At 39.7% G+C, this 17,744-nt stretch overlaps 1 protein-coding gene across 5 annotated transcripts in view; it reads right to left on the reverse strand.

Annotated features, from left to right (window-relative positions):
* KIAA1328 (KIAA1328 ortholog) overlaps positions 1-17,744 on the reverse strand; it is a 427,554-nt gene that overhangs the window by 258,708 nt on the left and 151,102 nt on the right. For all 5 annotated transcript variants that reach the window (XM_061400423.1, XM_061400422.1, XM_061400426.1 and 2 more), the window contains exon 6: positions 10,523-10,650. In XM_061400423.1, the coding sequence (XP_061256407.1) occupies positions 10,523-10,650 (128 nt within the window). The remainder of the gene's footprint in view (positions 1-10,522; positions 10,651-17,744) is intronic.

Genomic DNA, 17,744 nt, shown 5'->3' on the forward strand with positions numbered 1-17,744 from the left:
GAATTTGAGTTACTGTCTATGTCATTTTTTTTCCTCTGAACAGACTTCTATTAGTATTTATTGTAAGGCAGGTAAGCCAGCAATAAATTCTCTTTGTCTTTATTTATTTAGGAATTTCTTATTGTCACTTTCATTGTTGAAGGATAGTTTTGCTTGATTGCCAGTTTTTTTCCCCTTCAGCTCTTTGAATATGCCATCCCACTGCCTCTTTCTTCTACTGTTTCTGATGAGAAGTTAACTGTTAATCACATCTTTTTTTCTATCTACAAATCTTTTATTCCATGAAGAATTCTGTAGTACACTTGAGTCAAACATGTAACAGATATTCAAAGAGCATGACATTTTTGATTTGGCTTCTTTGTCAGTTAGAAGTGTGGTGACACTTCTGGACTGCCAAGAAAATCTGGGTTTATATAAAAAACTCAAAAATATCTTAGTATAGACAGAAATAAAATAAATATTACATATTAAAATATATAAGTAAATAAGATAGAAGGTACTAGAAGAATGGTAAGGAGCTTTATTAGCGCATGCCTGTATGTGGTAAACAAAAAATTTTAACCAAAAGAACATATGAAAATAATCACAGTATAGGAAGTTGTCTCAAGACATTGTGGTCCAAAGTGCTACCAAACTCTTTAACAAACTATAGAGACAGCAGTAATAGAAACACAGAAACAATTAAACATGCACTCAGCAGTGATTTATCTTTATTATGGTTCAGATTCTGTCTGGTCCATGATGCAGACCTAAATAGAGAAATACAGAACAAGTAATCATGGGAAAAATGGAAAAATTTCTATAAAAGGCCTTTTACCAGATCAGAACAACAGAGATTCATTAATATCCACTGCCCATGGTTAAAAAGTAATGGAGATTTTATCCATTTGGTAGAAAAGGGAGAAATCTCAAGATGATTCCAAATATACCTTTTAATATCCACTTGGCAAAAAAATGAAGAGTTGAGAAAAACAGTAAGTCAATCTTGCATAGGGACATTTTCAAACTACAGTGGGAAAAGCTAGTCAACATGCGCCCTAGGTTTTAATATAAAGAGTTCTGTGGAAATACTATACCATTCCTGGAATGATACAGCTTATCAAATAAGATTAAAATAGGGGACTTCCCTGGTGGTCCAGTGCCTAAGACTCCATGCTCCTGATGCAAGGGGCTTGGGTTGGAACCTTGGTAAGAGAACTAGATCCCACGTGCCACAACTAAAGGTCCCACCTGTTGCAACTAAGACTCAGCACAGTCAAATAAATAAAAATAAAATAGAAGTTATATGCATCATAGTTTAAGGTGACATTAAGTTCAGATTCACAGAAAAAAAAATTAACACTCACCTGTGATAAGAAGAGCTATATTCTAAAATGTACACTGACCAAAACTATGGTTACTGGATCCTCCCATGTCCAAGAACCAAGGTCATATTTGTTAAGTACTGTTTCTTAAGGATCAGGAAACAGAGTAACAGACACACATCAGTGAGGTGTCTCAGTCTAAATAGAGTAAGTGAAACATCTTTCTAGATTCCACAGTGAAGAATTTGTAAGGCTGAACAAATTATAAGATGAATGGAGAATGTAAATTCATCTTTGAGGCAAAGCAAGAAAGAGGACTGGGGAAAAGCAAGGAAAAAATTTACTTTGTAAATGGAGCAACTTCTTTTCAACCAAAAGGCAAAAAACAAAACCATAAGCTAGGGCATTCTTCATAAGAACTGCAGATTTAATAAAACTATACACAAAACCTATAATAAGCAACTTGAGCCACATAGCAACCAACACAAAGAAGAAACTGAACAAGTCCCTTAAAGTCAAATGAATCTCATGAAAAATGAATTGCTGACTCTCCATCACAAAATCTAAAGATGAGTTTAAAAAAACCTTACTTTGAAAACAAATAAAATTTTACATCTACCTAACATTATGGCTACTCACAGAAAAATCAAAGTGTTTCCCACCATCTCTAGTAGATTTGTGCTCTGGTATTCAAAAAACTGGATTTCAGATTAAGATTCAAAAGAGGGTTAGTTGTACAAACAAGGGCATTTAAAGCAAATTTTCTATAAATCTATATTTTAGCTATCTCAAGTTTTTCTTGTCTTTCTCTCAAGAAAATACAGATTCAGGTTGTTTGGGTTCATATCTTGATTTCCCAGGGCTTCCCAAGTGGCTCAGTGTTAAAGATTCTGCCTGCCAAGCAGGAAACATGAGTTCAATCTCTGGCTTGGGAAGATCCCTTAGAGAAGGAAATGGCAACTCTCTCCAGTATTCTTGCCCAGGAAGTCCCACAGACAGAGGAGCCTGGTGGGCTTCAGTGCATGGGGTTGCAAAGAGTCAGACAGGATTTAGCGACTAAACAGCAGTTGCTTGATTTCCCGACTTGCTACCTAGATGACTTGGACAAATCTCTTCCTCTGCCTCGGGCTTCTCCTCTGTAAAATAACTTCACTGGGCTACCAAGGGAGTAAATGTTTTAATGTACGTTAAGAGCTAAGAACAGTACCAGTACACAGTATGTACCACATTAAATTTTGTTAAATAAAATTAAATATTTATTAAGCCAAATATATTAGTCTCTGAGTGTACAAAAACCAACAGGATGCTTGTTTTCAAAAAAGTTTGGTGAAAGAGATGGATGAATAAACAGTGATTACAAAAGAATAAGATGTCCACTAGATTCACCCAGGTTCCAAGATGTCGAGTGAGAAAGTGCTTACTTTGGTTTAGCTAAAAGAAGCCTGTCACAAAGAACAAGTCAGGTAATACAGGTGACAACTGCCAATTACTGTTCAAAAGGAAACTTATTTTCCCAATTCAGGTTAAAATAGTAGAGCCTACAGTTCACTTCAGTCACTCAGTCGTGTCTGACTCTTTACGACCCCATGAATCGCAGCATACCAGGCCTCCCTGTCCATCACCAACTCCCGGAGTTCACTCAGACTCATGTCCATCGAGTCAGTGATGCCATCCAGCCATCTCATCCTCTGTCGTCCCCTTCTCCTACTGCCCCCAATCCCTCCCAGCATCAGAGTCTTTTCGAATGAGTCAACTCTTCATATGAGGTGGCCAAAGTACTGGAGTTTCAGCTTTAGCATCATTCCTTCCAAAGAAATCCCAGGGCTGATCTCCTTCAGAATGGACTGGTTGGATCTCCTTGCAGTCCAAGGGACTCTCAAGGGTCTTCTCCAACACCACAGTTCAAAAGCATCAATTCTTCGGTGCTCAGCCTTCTTCACAGTCCAACTCTCACATCCACAAATGACCAGTGGAAAAACCATAGCCTTGACTAGACGGACCTTGGTTGGCAAAGTAATGTCTCTGCTTTTGAATATGCTATCTAGGTTGGTCATAACTTTCCTGCCAAGGAGTAAGCATCTTTTAATTTCATGGGTGCAGTCATCATCTGCAGTGATTTTGGAACCCCAAAAAATAAAGTCTGACACTGTTTCCACTGTTTCCCCATCTGTTTCCCATGAAGTGATGGGACCAGATGCCATGATCTTCGTTTTCTGAATGTTGAGCCTTAAGCCAACTTTTTCACTCTCCTCTTTCACTTTCATCAAGAGGCTTTTTAGTTCCTCTTCACTTTCTGCATATATGAGGTTATTGATATTTCTCCTGGCAATCTTGATTCCAGCTTGAGCTTCCTCCAGCCCAGCATTTCTCATGATGTACTCTGCATATAAGCTAAATAAGCAGGGTGACAATATACAGCTCTGGCATACTCCTTTTCCTATTTGGAACCAGTCTGTTGTTCCATGTCCAGTTCTAACTGTTGCTTCCTGACCTGCATACAGGTTTGTCAAGAGGCAGGTCAGGTGGCCTGGTATTCCCATCTCTTTCAGAATTTTCCACAGTTTATTGTGATCCGCACAGTCAAAGGCTTGGGAATAGTCAATAGAACAGAAATAGATGTTTTTCTGGAACTCTCTTGCTTTTTCGACGATCCAGCGGATGTTGGCAATTTGGTCTCCGGTTCCTCTGCGTTTTCTAAAACCAGCTTGAACATCTGGAAGTTCATGGTTCACGTATTGCTGAAGCCTGGCTTGGAGAATTTTGAGCATTACTTGACTAGCGTGTGTGATGAGTGCAATTGTGCAGGTAGTTTGAGCATTCTTTGGCATTGCCTTTCCTTGGGATTGGAATGAATACTGGCCTTTTCCAGTCCTGTGGCCACTGCTGAGTTTTCCAAATTTGCTGACATATTGAGTGCAGCACTTTCACAGCATCATCTTTCAGGATTTGAAATAGCTCAACTGGAATTCCATCACCTCCACTAGCTTTGTTTGTAGTAATGCTTTCTAAGGCCCACTTGACTTCACATTCCAGGATGTCTGGCTCTAGGTGAGTGATCACAGCACCGTGATTATCTGGGTCATGAAGATCTTTTTGTACAGTTCTTCTGTGTATTCTTGCCACCTCTTTTTTTTTTTTTTTAATTTTTTAATTTAACTTATTAACTTTACAATATTGTATTGGTTTTGCCATATATCAACATGAATCTGCCACAGGTATACACGTGTTCCCCATCCTGAACCTTCCTCTCTCCTCCCTCCCCATACCATCCCTCTGGGTCGTCCCAGTGCACCAGCCCCAAGCATCCAGTATCATGCATTGAACCTGGACTGGTGACTCGTTTCATATATGATATTATACATGTTTCAATGCCATTCTCCCAAATCATCCCACCCTCTCCCTCTCCCACAGAGTACAAAAGACTGTTCTATACATCTGTGTCTCTTTTGCTGTCTTGCATACAGGGTTATTGTTACCATCTTTCTAAATTCCATATATATGCGTTAGTATACTGTATTGGTGTTTTTCTTTCTGGCTTACTTCACTCTGTATAATAGGCTCCAGTTTCATCCACCTCATTAGAACTGATTCAAATGTATTCTTTTTAATGGCTGAGTAATACTCCATTGTGTATATGTACCACAGCTTTCTTATCCATTCATCTGCTGATGGACACCTAGGGTGCTTCCCTGTCCTGGCTATTATAAACAGTGCTGCGATGAACATTGGGGTACATGTGTCTCTTTCAGTTCTGGTTTCCTCAGTGTGTATGCCCAGCAGTGGGATTGCTGGGTCATAAGGCAGTTCTATTTCCAGTTTTTTAAGGAATCTCCACACTGTTCTCCATAGTGGCTGTACTAGTTTGCATTCCCACCAACAGTGTAAGAGGGTTCCCTTTTCTCCACACCCTCCCCAGCATTTATTGCTTGTAGACTTTTGGATCGCAGCCATTCTTACTGGCGTGAAATCTTGCCACCTCTTCTTAACATCTTTTGCTTCTGTCAGGTCCATACCGTTTCTGTCCTTCATCGAGCCCACCTTTGCATGAAATGTTCCCTTGGTATCTCTAATTTTCTTGAAGAGATCTCTAGTCTTTCCCATTCTGTTGTTTTCCTCTATTTCTTTGCATTGATCACTGAGGAAGGCTTTCTTATCTCTTCTTGCTATTCTTTGGAACTCTGCATTCAGATGCTTAAATCTTTCCTTTTCTCCTTTGCTTTTCACTTCCCTCTTTTCACAGTTATTTGTAAAGCCTCCCCAGACACCCATTTTGCTTTTTTGCATTTCTTTTCCATGGGGATGGTCTTGATCCCTGTCTCCTGGACAATGTCACGAACCTCAGTCCATATTCATCAAGCACTCTATCAGATCTAGTCCCTTAAATCTATTTCCACTGTATAATCATAAGGGATTTGATTTAGGTCATACCTGAATGGTCTAGTGGTTTTCCCTACTTTCTTCAATTTCAGTCTGAATTTGGCACTAAGGAGTTCATGATCTGAGCCACAGTCAGCTCCTGGTCTTGTTTTTGTTGACTATATAGAGCTTCTCCATCTTTGGCTGCAAAGAATATAATCAATCTGATTTTGGTGTTGACTATCTGGTGATGTCCATGTGTAGAGTCTTCTCTTGTGTTGTTGGAAGAGGGTGTTTGCTATGACCAGTGCATTTTCTTGGCAAAACTCTATTAGTCTTTGCCCTGCTTCATTCTGTATTCCAAGGCCAAATTTGCCTGTTACTCCAGATGTTTCTTGACTTCCTACTTTTGCATTCTAGTCCCCTATAATGAAAAGGAAATCTTTTTTGGGTGTTAGTTCTAAAAGGTCTTGTAGGTCTTCATACAACCGTTCAACTTCAGCTTCTTCAGCGTTACTGGTTGGGGCATAGACTTGGATTACTGTGATATTGAATGGTTTGTCTTGGAAATGAACAGAGATCATTCTGTTGTTTTTGAGACTGCATCCAAGTACTGCATTTTGAACTCTTTTGTTGACCATGATGGCTACTCCATTTCTTCTGAGGGATTCCTATCCGCAGTAGTAGATGTAATGGTTATCTGAGTTAAAGTCACCCATTCCAGTCCATTTTAGTTCGCTAATTCCTAGAAAGTCGACGTTCATTCTTGCCATCTCTTGTCTGACCACTTCCAATTTGCCTTGATTCATAGACCTGACATTCCAGGTTCCTATGCAATATTGCTCTTTACAGCATTGGACCTTGCCTCTATCACCAGTCACATCCACAACTGAGTATTGTTTTTGCTTTGGCTCCTTTCCTTCATTCTTTCTGGAGTTATTTCTCCACTGATCTCCAGTAGCATATGGGCACCTACTGACCTGGTGAGTTCCTCTTTCAGTATCCTATCATTTTGCCTTTTCATACTGTTCATGGGGTTCTCAAGGCAAGAATACTGAAGTGGTTTGCCATTCCCTTCTCCAGTGGACCACATTCTGTCAGATCTCTCCACCACGACCCGCCCGTCTTGGGTGGCCCCACAGACATGGCTTAGTTTCACTGAGTTAGACAAGGCTGTGGTCCTGGTGTGATTAGATTGACTAGTTTTCTGTGAGTATGGTTTCAGTGTGTCTGCCCTCTGATGCCCTGTTGTAACACCTACCGTCTTACTTGGGTTTCTCTTACCTTGGGCGTGGGGTATCTCTTCACGGCTGCTCCTGCAAAGCGCAGCCGCTGCTCCTTACCTTGGACGAGGCGTATCTCCGCACCGCCGTCCTTTCTGACCTTGAATGCGGAATAGCTCCTCTAGGCCCTCCTGCACCAGCGCAGCCACCGCTCCTTGGAGGTGGGGTTGCTCCTCCCGGCCACCGCCCCTAACCTGGGACGTGGGGTGGCTCCTCCTGGCCACCGCCCCTGACCTCACACGTGGGGTAGCTCCTCTCGGCTGTTCTTGCGCCGTCGCAGCCTGGCACTCTTAGCCGCTGCCCCTGACCTCGGACGTGGGGTAACTCCTCTTGGCCGCCTCCTCTCGGGCATGGGGTCCTCCCGGCTTCTGCCCCTGACCTTAGACATGGGGTAGCCGCCCGCGCCAAATGCGCCGGTCACAGCCGCCCGCGCCAAATGCGCCGGTCGCAGCCGCCCGCGCCAAATGCGCCGGTCGCAGCCGCCCGCGCCAAATGCGCCGGTCGCAGCCGCCCGCGCCAAATGCGCTTGTAGAGCCTACACGTGGCCTTAATTTCATTCAAATAGTAGAGGCTACAAGTGGTTTGACCACCAGGAACTTCCTGAAATCATGGTTTTAAATTTTTCTCATGATAAAGTTAAAATGAAAATTCAAAAGTATCTCCTTTTGAGAATATACTTTCTCCATACCCTTGACCAACAATTTATAATATTTGTTATTTTTTTTTAAGTTTTGCCTCTCAAGTTTAAGGTTAAGTAAGAAGGCAGTGTTAACTATGGCTGGCTGCTAGGGAAACGTCCAAGAGTCACTAGTTTAAACATAAAACACTATTCCTTGAGGAAGTTTTACTCCCTCCCGCCTCATTTTCAGTTCACTTCAGTTCAGTTCAGTCACTCAGCCTTGTCAACTCTTTGTGACCCCATGGACTGCAGCATTCCAGGCTTCCCTGTCCATCACCAACTCCTAGAGCTTGCTCAAACTCATGTCCATTGAGTCCAGGATGCTATCCAACCATCTCATCCTCTGTCGTCCCCTTCTCCTCCTGCCTTCAATCTTGCCCAGCATCAGGGTCTTTTCAAATGAGTCAGCTCTTCACATCAGGTGGCCAAAGTATTGGGAGTTTCAGCTTTAGCATCAGTCCTTCCAATGAATATTCAGGACTGATTTCCTTTGGGATCGACTGGTTTGATCTCTTTGCAGTCCAAGGGACTCTCAAGAGTCTTCTCCAACACCACCGTTCAAAACCATCATTTCTTCAGTGCTCAGTTTTCTTTATAGTCCAACTCTCACATCCATACATGACTACTGGAAAAACCATAGCCTTGATGGAAAAACCATAGCCTTGACTAGATGGACCTTTGTCAGCAAAGTAATGTCTCTGCTTTTTAATATGCTGTCTAGGTTGGTCATAGCTTTTCTTCCAAGAAGCAAGTGTCTTTTAATTTCATGGCTGCAGTCACCATCTACAGTGATTTTGGAGCCCAAGAAAATAAAGTCTGTCACTGTTTCCATTGTTTCCTCATCTATTTGCCTTGAGGTGATGGGACCGGATGCCATGATCTTAGTTTTCTGAATGTTGAGTTTTAAGCCAGCTTTTTCACTCTCCTCTTTTTAGAAGTAGATAGAAAAAGGACTGGGCCTCCTTAATCTAGATGTCTTTAGAGTGCCCTAATGACTATTTCTTGACTCTCAGTCTCTATCCTTGTGTGTGTGTGTGTGTTAGTCACTTAGTCATGTCCGACTCTTTGTGACTGCACGGACTGTATCCCACGAGGCTCCTCTGTCCATGGGATTCTCCAGGCAAGAATACTGGAGTGAGTTGCCGTTTCCTTCTCCAGTCTCTATCCTTAACTACTGGCAATTGAAAAGTCCCTCTGCCTTTCATCCAATACTCTGGTCAGTGTTTCTGTGCCCTGTTAACGCCCATCATGGAGAGGGAGGGAGTGGAAATGAAAAAGCAGAGCTCAGAAATCTTAACTTCATGCTATAGTTTTCCCTAGCCCACTCATGAGAGCAACAGACAAGGGCCACCTTAAAATACACCTGCCCTTTTGCAAAGTGGCAAAACAAATCCAGACAAACAAGATTAGCTGCTACCTTCTCTGCCTCATTTTATAGCCTAAGTTTTCAGAAAACAGAACCAAAGAAAATTTTTCAAAAGTTAGAATACAAATAAACCACTCATACTTTGGTTGTTTCTTATAAATATTACAGACTTCAAAAAAAGGGTGGGTATATTAAAAGTCTAAGATATACCACCTTCCAGCAAAATTATTATTCTTTCTTTTTACTGCCTCCTAGGTGGTGCTAGTGGTAAAGAACCTGCCTGCCAAAGCAGGGGAAGTACGAGATGCAGGTTCAATCCCTGGGTTGGGAAGATCTCCTGGAGAAGGAAATGGCAACCCACTCCAGTATTCTTGCCTAGAGAATCCCATGGACAGAGGAGCCTGGCGGGCTACAGTCCATAGGGGTCGCAAAAAGTCGGACACAACTCAAGTGACTCAGCACGCAGGCAGGCATGTCAAAACTTGAGGTTCAAAACTGGAGTTTTCTTGACCAAAACTGTTAACCCATCTGAGACAGGTGTCTTTAGGTTGAATAAAACTTAGAAGGGTTACAGAAAACCACTCAGGACTTGTTACTACTCAAAGGGAAAGGATAATCCTTGCAATCAATATAGAATCTGAACCTGTACAATTTAACAGAAAAGACAGGATAATCCTTCTGAAAGTTGTCCATCCATGCATAAATGGAAAATGAACCTGGGTAATGAACAATTAGTAATAAAGTAGCTGTGCTCAACCTACTGAACCATAACCAGGATGGAATCTACTCTGATAATAGGTACATTATCAATGTCTTAATACTAATATGAGTGACTTTGACCCTACTATACATATAGCTTTTTTCCTACAGTGTTTCAATACAAAGGGTATCCTTATCCATTTGAAGATTTAAATTCGTTTGGATGTGAAAAAGACATCTGGTGTTAGTTGCTAGAGAGAAAGAAGTTGATTTTCAGAGCTTGTTTCACATCACAGCTGGCAGGGTTCTGAACTTTCATTTAATTATGTAATATGTACTATTTGATGATACGTATACAAACTCTAATACACAAACACTCATATATACTTATGTGATTAATAAGTATATACAAACACTAAATTACATTAACTATTCCAGTTTCTCTAATTAAAGCTTTTACCAGTCACCAAGACACTTTTATTATTCTAAAACTCTGAACATAAATTAGAAGAGGTTTATGAGTAAAAAAGAGCCCACCTGATTGTCACTAAGTAACAGAACACTGGGTTTTCTTTATCACTCCTGCAGTGCTTCCATACAACCAGGAGCTGCCCTCCTGATGCACAGCCTGGTCAAGGAATCATTCCTGACCTCCAGGCCCCAGAACAGGAGAGGAAAAGAAAATAGGGAAGTAGATTAAACCAACTCAATCACACACTGTAATTGCACGTCTAAAGACAATGTATACAGTGAGACAATTAAAGTAAGAGGCCAAATGACTCTTCTGACATCTGGTTGATTCATTAAAAAACAAGGTAAGAAGTAAGACACTTACCTGTTGTTCCTGCATTTTAGCAGCACCAAGTTCTGAGACAGACATAGTGAGCTTCTCCTGCTGTTCTGATAGATACTTCTGATAGAGACTTAGAAGTTCTTGGCATTCTTTATATTGTAACTGAAGAGGTGAGATTGCAAATTAAGGGAAAAAAACTAATAAATGGATTTAAACTGCATCCAGCAGGGTAGTATTTCAGATTTCAACAAACAAAACAGAAGCAGAAATGCAACCATAGTTGGTGAGAGTGCAGGTAAGTATAGTCATCAGATGAACACAGCACATGTATCCCCCTCAAAATCATGAAACAATATTTCAGAGAGTGACAATGTTCATCCCATTTAAATATTTCTTTCTCAAATCTTTAAATTTGAATAAATAAGAACAAATGCAAACATACGCAAAGAAAAGTTGGACCCCCACCTCACACCATAAATAAAACTAACTGAAAATGGATTACTGACCTAAATGTAATAGCTAAAACTATAAGTTTCACAAAAGCAAAATTTTTGTGACCTTGGATTATGCAATGTCACCTAAAAGCACAGCAACAAAGAATAAATAAAGTGGAGTTCAAATTTTAAAACTTTGTGCTTCAAAGGACACTATTAGGAAATTGAAGAGACAACATCTAGAATCATAGAAAATATTTGCAAATCATCATGGGGTCACAAAGAGTCGGACATGACTGAGCGACTGAACTGAACTGAACTGAACAAATGGTAAAGGTCTGGTATCTATAAATATGAAGATGTTATGTGTATGTGCATGCTAAGTTGCTTCAGTCATGTCCAAGTTTTTGTGACCCCATGAACTCTAGCCTGCCAGGTTCCTCTGTCCATGGGATTCTCCAAGCCTAGAATACTGGAGTGGGTTGCCATGCCCTCCTCTAGGGGATCTTCCAGAACCAGGGATGGAACCTGCATCTCTTATGTCTCCTGCATTACCAGGTGGTTCTTTACCACTAGTGCCACCAGGGAAGCCCATGAAGGCGTTACATAACTCAACAATAAAAAACTATCACCTAATTAAAAATGGGCAAAGGACTTTGACATTTCCTCAAAGAAAATATACAAATGTCTAAGCAGTGTAAGCAAAGATGCTTTACATTATTAGCCATTAACCACTAGGAAATGCCAATCAAAACCATACTGAGATACCACTTTGCATTTGCTAGGATGGCTATCATCAAAAAGACTGACAATAACAAGTGCTGGCAAGAATATGATGAAATCAGAACCCTCCTACACAGCTGAGGGGAATGTAAAAAGCTGCTGCTTTGGAAAATAATTTAGCCGTGTCTCAAAAAATTAGACACAGTGTTTCCGTAAGACTCAGCAATTCCACTCCAATTCTCCAAGAGAACTGAAAATATAGGTTCACATCAAAAACTTGTATATGCATATTCAAAGTGGCATTATTCATAACAGTGAAAAAGTGAAAACAACTCAAATGTCTATCAAGTGATAAATGGATAAACAAAATGTGGTATACCTATAAAATGAAATATTTTTCAATCATAAAAGAAACAAAGTATCACTACATGCTACTGTATGAATGAACCCTGAATACATTAATATGCTAAAGAAGTTAAGACACAAAAGGCTACATATTCTATGCATGCTACTGTTGTTGTTTAAAATAGGTCTTCCAGTGAGCCAGGGCCAGGGAAAAGAAAACTTAATTCCAAGTATGTGTGTGTTTTTGTGTGTGCTAAGTCACTCAGTCATGTTGACCCGACCCCATGGACTGAAGCCCGCCAGACTCCTCTGTCTATAGAATTTTCCAGGCAAGAATACAGGAGTGGGTTGCCATTTCCTACTCCAGGGGATCTTCCAGATCCAGGGATCAAATGCATGTCTCTTGCCCCCTGCATTGGCAGGCAGATTCTTTACCAATTTAAGTATACCAGATCACAAATAAGCGTTATACTTATCCATGTTCATTTCCTGCCCCCTTCTCCAATTTTCTGAAATATTCATTATATGAGTTAAAGGGCAGGGAGATAAATGTCCATAAGAGGCAATCCCATATAGATAGAAAGTATATTAGTGGTTACCAAAAGATGGAGGAGGAAAACAGGAAGCAATTGCTGATGGGTATGAGTTTTGTGGGGTAGGTAATGAACATGATTTGGAATTAGATGCTTGTCTTTGCACACCTTTGGGAATATACTCGAACCACTGCAAACAGTGGTTACTGCAAACAGGTGATTTTTACTGTATGTGAATTATATCTCAATAAAGCTGTTAACAAAAATTCAGAGTAGAAGTGATGAAACTGTTTTGATCAAAGCAATGACTGCCTAATTTACATAGAAAGTTCTAACTATACTAAACATAAGATTATAATTAGATTTGGCTCTCTTTGGTTTTGCATGTCATTTAAGTCAATATTGCATTAATAAAAGCAACAGCAGAAAATTTTATTCCCATATACTTCCCTACGTGTTTTACAGTCTAGCATGTAGAACACGGCAACCTAACTTGGGGTTACCCTCTCCCACAGTTTCGCAAATTTGCAAAATACTCAAGAAGAATATGCTCAGACTGCACAGATCAGGTGTCTGGGAGACAGGTAATTCTATTCAAGGGTGAGTTCTCTGTTCTATACTTCTCATTGTGGTAATTCCTTACCCAGGCCCATTTTTCTCTCAGGTCATTTCAGAGTCTCCCCTCAACACCTAATTATGAATGCTATTGGTATAAAATTACTGTCCAATGAGATTAGTCTATATAAATACCTTTATAACAGGCCATCATGATTAAGGGTGGGAATAGTATTTCTTAAATGTCAAAAATGGTGACTGGCTTCAGTATTCTTCTTAACATTTTCATAACCTAATCATTGCTCCTGGGCAGATTCCTATTCTAATAACTTTTGCCAATCCTGACTGCATAAATAACCAATTGCTTCATTATTCTCATTATTAACCTTTAACAAAAAAGGAGCCAGAGATGACTTGTAGGATACGAGCTGGTTCATAATGAAAGGCTGGTTACTAAGCTAAAGAATATATTAAACAGGAGAAGATTTAACACTCAACATCTTAAAAAACAACAACGAACAATGTACAGTGGTCTAAATAAGCTAATATCCTCTCAATCTATATCAAACCAGGTTGGTTTTACATTCCCATGCTTTTTCTTAATCTCAAAAAGACAGGAATGATTTGTGGCGGTCCCAAGAGTCTCTGCCAGCTATATGATGTATATAAAAAGAATTTTTTATTCTTGCTGTTACCATAAGCAATAATGTTTACAGTAGATGAACATATTAGCCTGGACACAGAATATGAATTTTATTCATGAAAAAGTTAGCACAATTATACAGCTTAAGAGTTAAATGTCAGCATTTGAAGGCAAATTATAGGCAAATTCATTTAAATACATGCTATGTGGCAGAATATAAAACAGGCAGTCCTAACTTTATCAATTTTTTATATCTGTATTGATTCAACAGATTTTGAAATGCCCTCCCCTTTCCTGTAAAATCCAAAATATATGTACATGCAAAACAGTAATTTTCCTTCCTCCCTAGCACAATGAGACTACAATCCTCCATCTGTAGTGAGAGATTTATGTGAGGAAAATGTGGGTAAAATGCCTTCTTAACTGATGGTGGGGGGATGGGAGATACTGAGAAAGAAGACATATTTAACTCAGTCCTGGCCAACAGACGGGGCAGAATGCAACAGATGGATGAATTCAACCTAAGGGAAGGTGTGCACCAACCACGATGTGAACCCAGCACTGCAGGTCTGCTCAACTGTGATTCAAGAACTGAGAGAAACAGCAGTCCTCATGATCTCATTAGAGAAATAAAGCTTCCCAACAGAAAAATAAATTAATATTAAGCACTATCATATCTAAACCTAAACATCAAATTAATTTGCTAAAACAGCTGCTGGAAATGGTGATTTTGCAAAGCTTAAAACCTTTAACCCCAAAATGCATTATATAGAAAAATACTAAAACTAGAGATTGAGGCAGAATGAATAGGGAGATGAAAGATTAACAAACTCTGTGAGAGAAAAATCAAGGGTGGAAGGAGAAGGAACAGAAGACAGCATGTGCTACTAGCATGTTGCCTAAGCAACTAACTGTCTCAAACTGGAAGCATTCTCTGGCGCAGTGGAGACCACTCCCATTACCCCATCCCACCCTTGCCTCAGAGGTCTAGGACACCTGAATCTGGTGGTTTACCATGTAATTCCTGATCTAATACAAAATGAAATGAAAAAAGGTCTCCGGGAGAGGACAAAACAGGAAAAAAAAAAAATATATATATATATATATATTTAAACAACTCCTTTTTAGGGAACCAAGACTCCTTAGAAAAAAGGCTGATTTCAATGGCTGGGACAGGGAAAGTACAAAGTGATCCTAAACTCTTATTCTAATGCAAGAAAGTGTTTAAAACAAATAGATGAGGGCATATCAAAGAAATAGCAGCAGATCTAAAGGGAACTCTCAGTCCCTCTCAGCTGGGGCTTTTTGGCCAAATTTGGGATAAATTGAGCATCAAAAAGAATGACTCATTAATAGCAAATTAAGTTTACAAAAATCCACCAGTCTATTGCGGTACTTCACAAAAGAAGAAAAGAGTGAAAGGGGAAAAAATTAAAGTCCTTCTTTATAGAAAAATGCTAATTATATAGGAGGAATGGTCAAATTTTAAAAATCACCATTTTGTAATCCCCAATGTAATAACTAATTCAGGTGAGGCTCATTAGTTGATACTAAAATCAGTAGGTAAAAGGTTAATAAATAAGAAATTCATATGGTGTTAAGATTAATTATTTACAGCAAAGAAGAAAATGACCCTTAAATGGTAAAATTTGGTAGTCATCATCTAAACAAAGTAAATTAATTTAGGATTACTAGTAGTGAAACAAGCAGAAATTATGTACTTCCTAGTGTCTGAACCAGGCAACATCACCTAAGAAATATTTTTGCCAAGTATGCTTTACTTGAACCCAACCAAATCTGAAATCTAACTCCCATTTAACAGGAATTGAAAGAAACAAAGGGATAAGTTACACCACACGCATCACACGCATCAGACAAATCCATAATGTGGGAGATTTTGCAAAGCACTTGAACTCTTCAAAAAGTTACGTTATGTGGAAGAAAGAGGGTAGGACTATTCCAGATTAAGAGATCAAAGACACAACCAAATACAACCCATCAGTCAGACTGAATTTTGGCTCAGGAAGAGAAATAGCTATAAGAGACATTCTTGGGACAACTAGGAGAATTGGAATATAGACTCAGGAAAAGTTATTATAGAATTACTGCTTATTTTCTTAGGTGGTTTATAATATGGTTTATAAAGAGAAATATTATTCTTATGAGTGTGAAATATTTAGGGTGACATATAACAGCTGCCACTTTAGGGAAGAAAAAGCGCAAAATAAATTTTATATCTGTAAGTAAATTTATTTATATAAATTTATAATAGAACTAAAACCTAAATATGTACATAGATTTGTGTGCATGTATATATATACATATATAAACATATATATGAGGAGACAAAGCAAAAAGAGCAAAATGTCAACAAGTGTGGAATCTAGGGAGCAGGTATAGGGTGGTTCGTTGCACGAGTTTGTTAACCTTTCTATATATTTGAAATAGGTTGGTAGGTGCCCAACATGCTACTGGGGAAGAGTGGAGAAATAACTCCAGAAACAATGAAGAGATGGAGCCAAAGTAAAAACAACACCCAGCTGTGGATATGACTGGTGATGTAAAGTCCAATGCTGCAAAAAACAATATTGCATAGGAGCCTGGAATGTTAGGGCCATGAATCAAGCAAAGTAAACTGGAAGTGGTCAAACAGGAGATGGCAAGAGTGAACATCGTCATTTTAGGAATCAGCAAACTAAAATGGACCAGAATGGGTGAATTTAATTCAGGTGAACATCATCTCTACTAATGTGGGCAAGAATCCTTTAGAAGAAATGCAGATAACACCACCCTTATGGCAGAAAGTGAAAAGGAACTAAAGAGTCTCTCAATGAAATTGAAAGAGGAGTGAAAAAGCTGGCTTAAAACTTAAAACATTCAAAAAACTAAGATTATGGCATCTGATCACATTACTTCATCACAAATAAAAGGAGGAAAACTGGAAGCATGGCAGATTGCTCCATAGCTTTAAAGCTATGACAAACCTAGACAGCATATTAAAAAGCAGAGACATTACTTTGCCAACAGAGATATTATTTTGCTGACAGAGGTCCATTATGGCAGCAAGTGAAGAAGAACTAAAGAGCCTCTTGATGAAAGTGAAAGAGGAGAGTGAAAAAGTTGGCTTAAAGCTCAACATTCAGAAAATTAAGATCACGGTATCCAGTTCCATCACTTCATGGCAAAGAGATGTGGAAACAGTGGCTGACTTTATTTTTCTGGGCTCCAAAATCACTGTAGATGGAGATTACAGCATGAAATTAAAACATGCTTACTCCTTTGAAGGAAAGCTATGACTAACCTAGATAGCATATTAAAAAGCAGAGACATTACTTTGTCAACAAAGGTCCATCTAGTCAAGGCTATGGTTTTTCCAGTGGTCATGTATGGATGTGAGAGTTGGACTATAAAGAAAGTTGAGCACTGAAGAATTGATGTTTTTGAACTGTGGTGTTGGAGAAGACTCTTGAGAGTCCCTTGGACTGCAAGGAGATCCAACCAATCCATCTTCAAGGAGATCAGTCCTGGGTGTTCATTGGAAGGACTGATGTTGAAGCTGAAACTCCAATACTCTGGCCACCTGCTGCGAAGAGCTGACTCATTTGAAAAGACCCTGATGCTGGGAAAGATTGAAGGCAGGAGAAGGGGACAACAGAGGATGAGATGGTTGGATGGCATCACCAACTCAATGGACATAGGTCTGGGTAGACTCCAGCAGTTGGTGATGGTCAAGGAGGCCTGGCGTGCTGTGGTTCATGGAGTTGCAAAAAGTTGGACACAACTGAGCGACTGAACTGAACTGATGGTTTTTCTGGTAGTCGTGTATTGAGAGTCGGACCATTAAGAAGGCTGAGCACTGTGCTGTTGGAGAAGACTCTTAGGAGTCCCTTGGACTGCAAGGAGATCCAACCGGTCAATCCTAAAGGAAATCAGTCCTGAATATTCATTGGGAGGACTGATGCTGAAGCTCCAATACTTTGGCTACCTGATGTGAAGAACTGACTCACTGGAAAAGACCCTGATGCTGTGAA

Source organism: Bos javanicus, chromosome 24 (genome assembly GCF_032452875.1).
Source record: "Bos javanicus breed banteng chromosome 24, ARS-OSU_banteng_1.0, whole genome shotgun sequence".
Classification (NCBI taxonomy): Eukaryota; Metazoa; Chordata; class Mammalia; order Artiodactyla; family Bovidae; genus Bos; species Bos javanicus.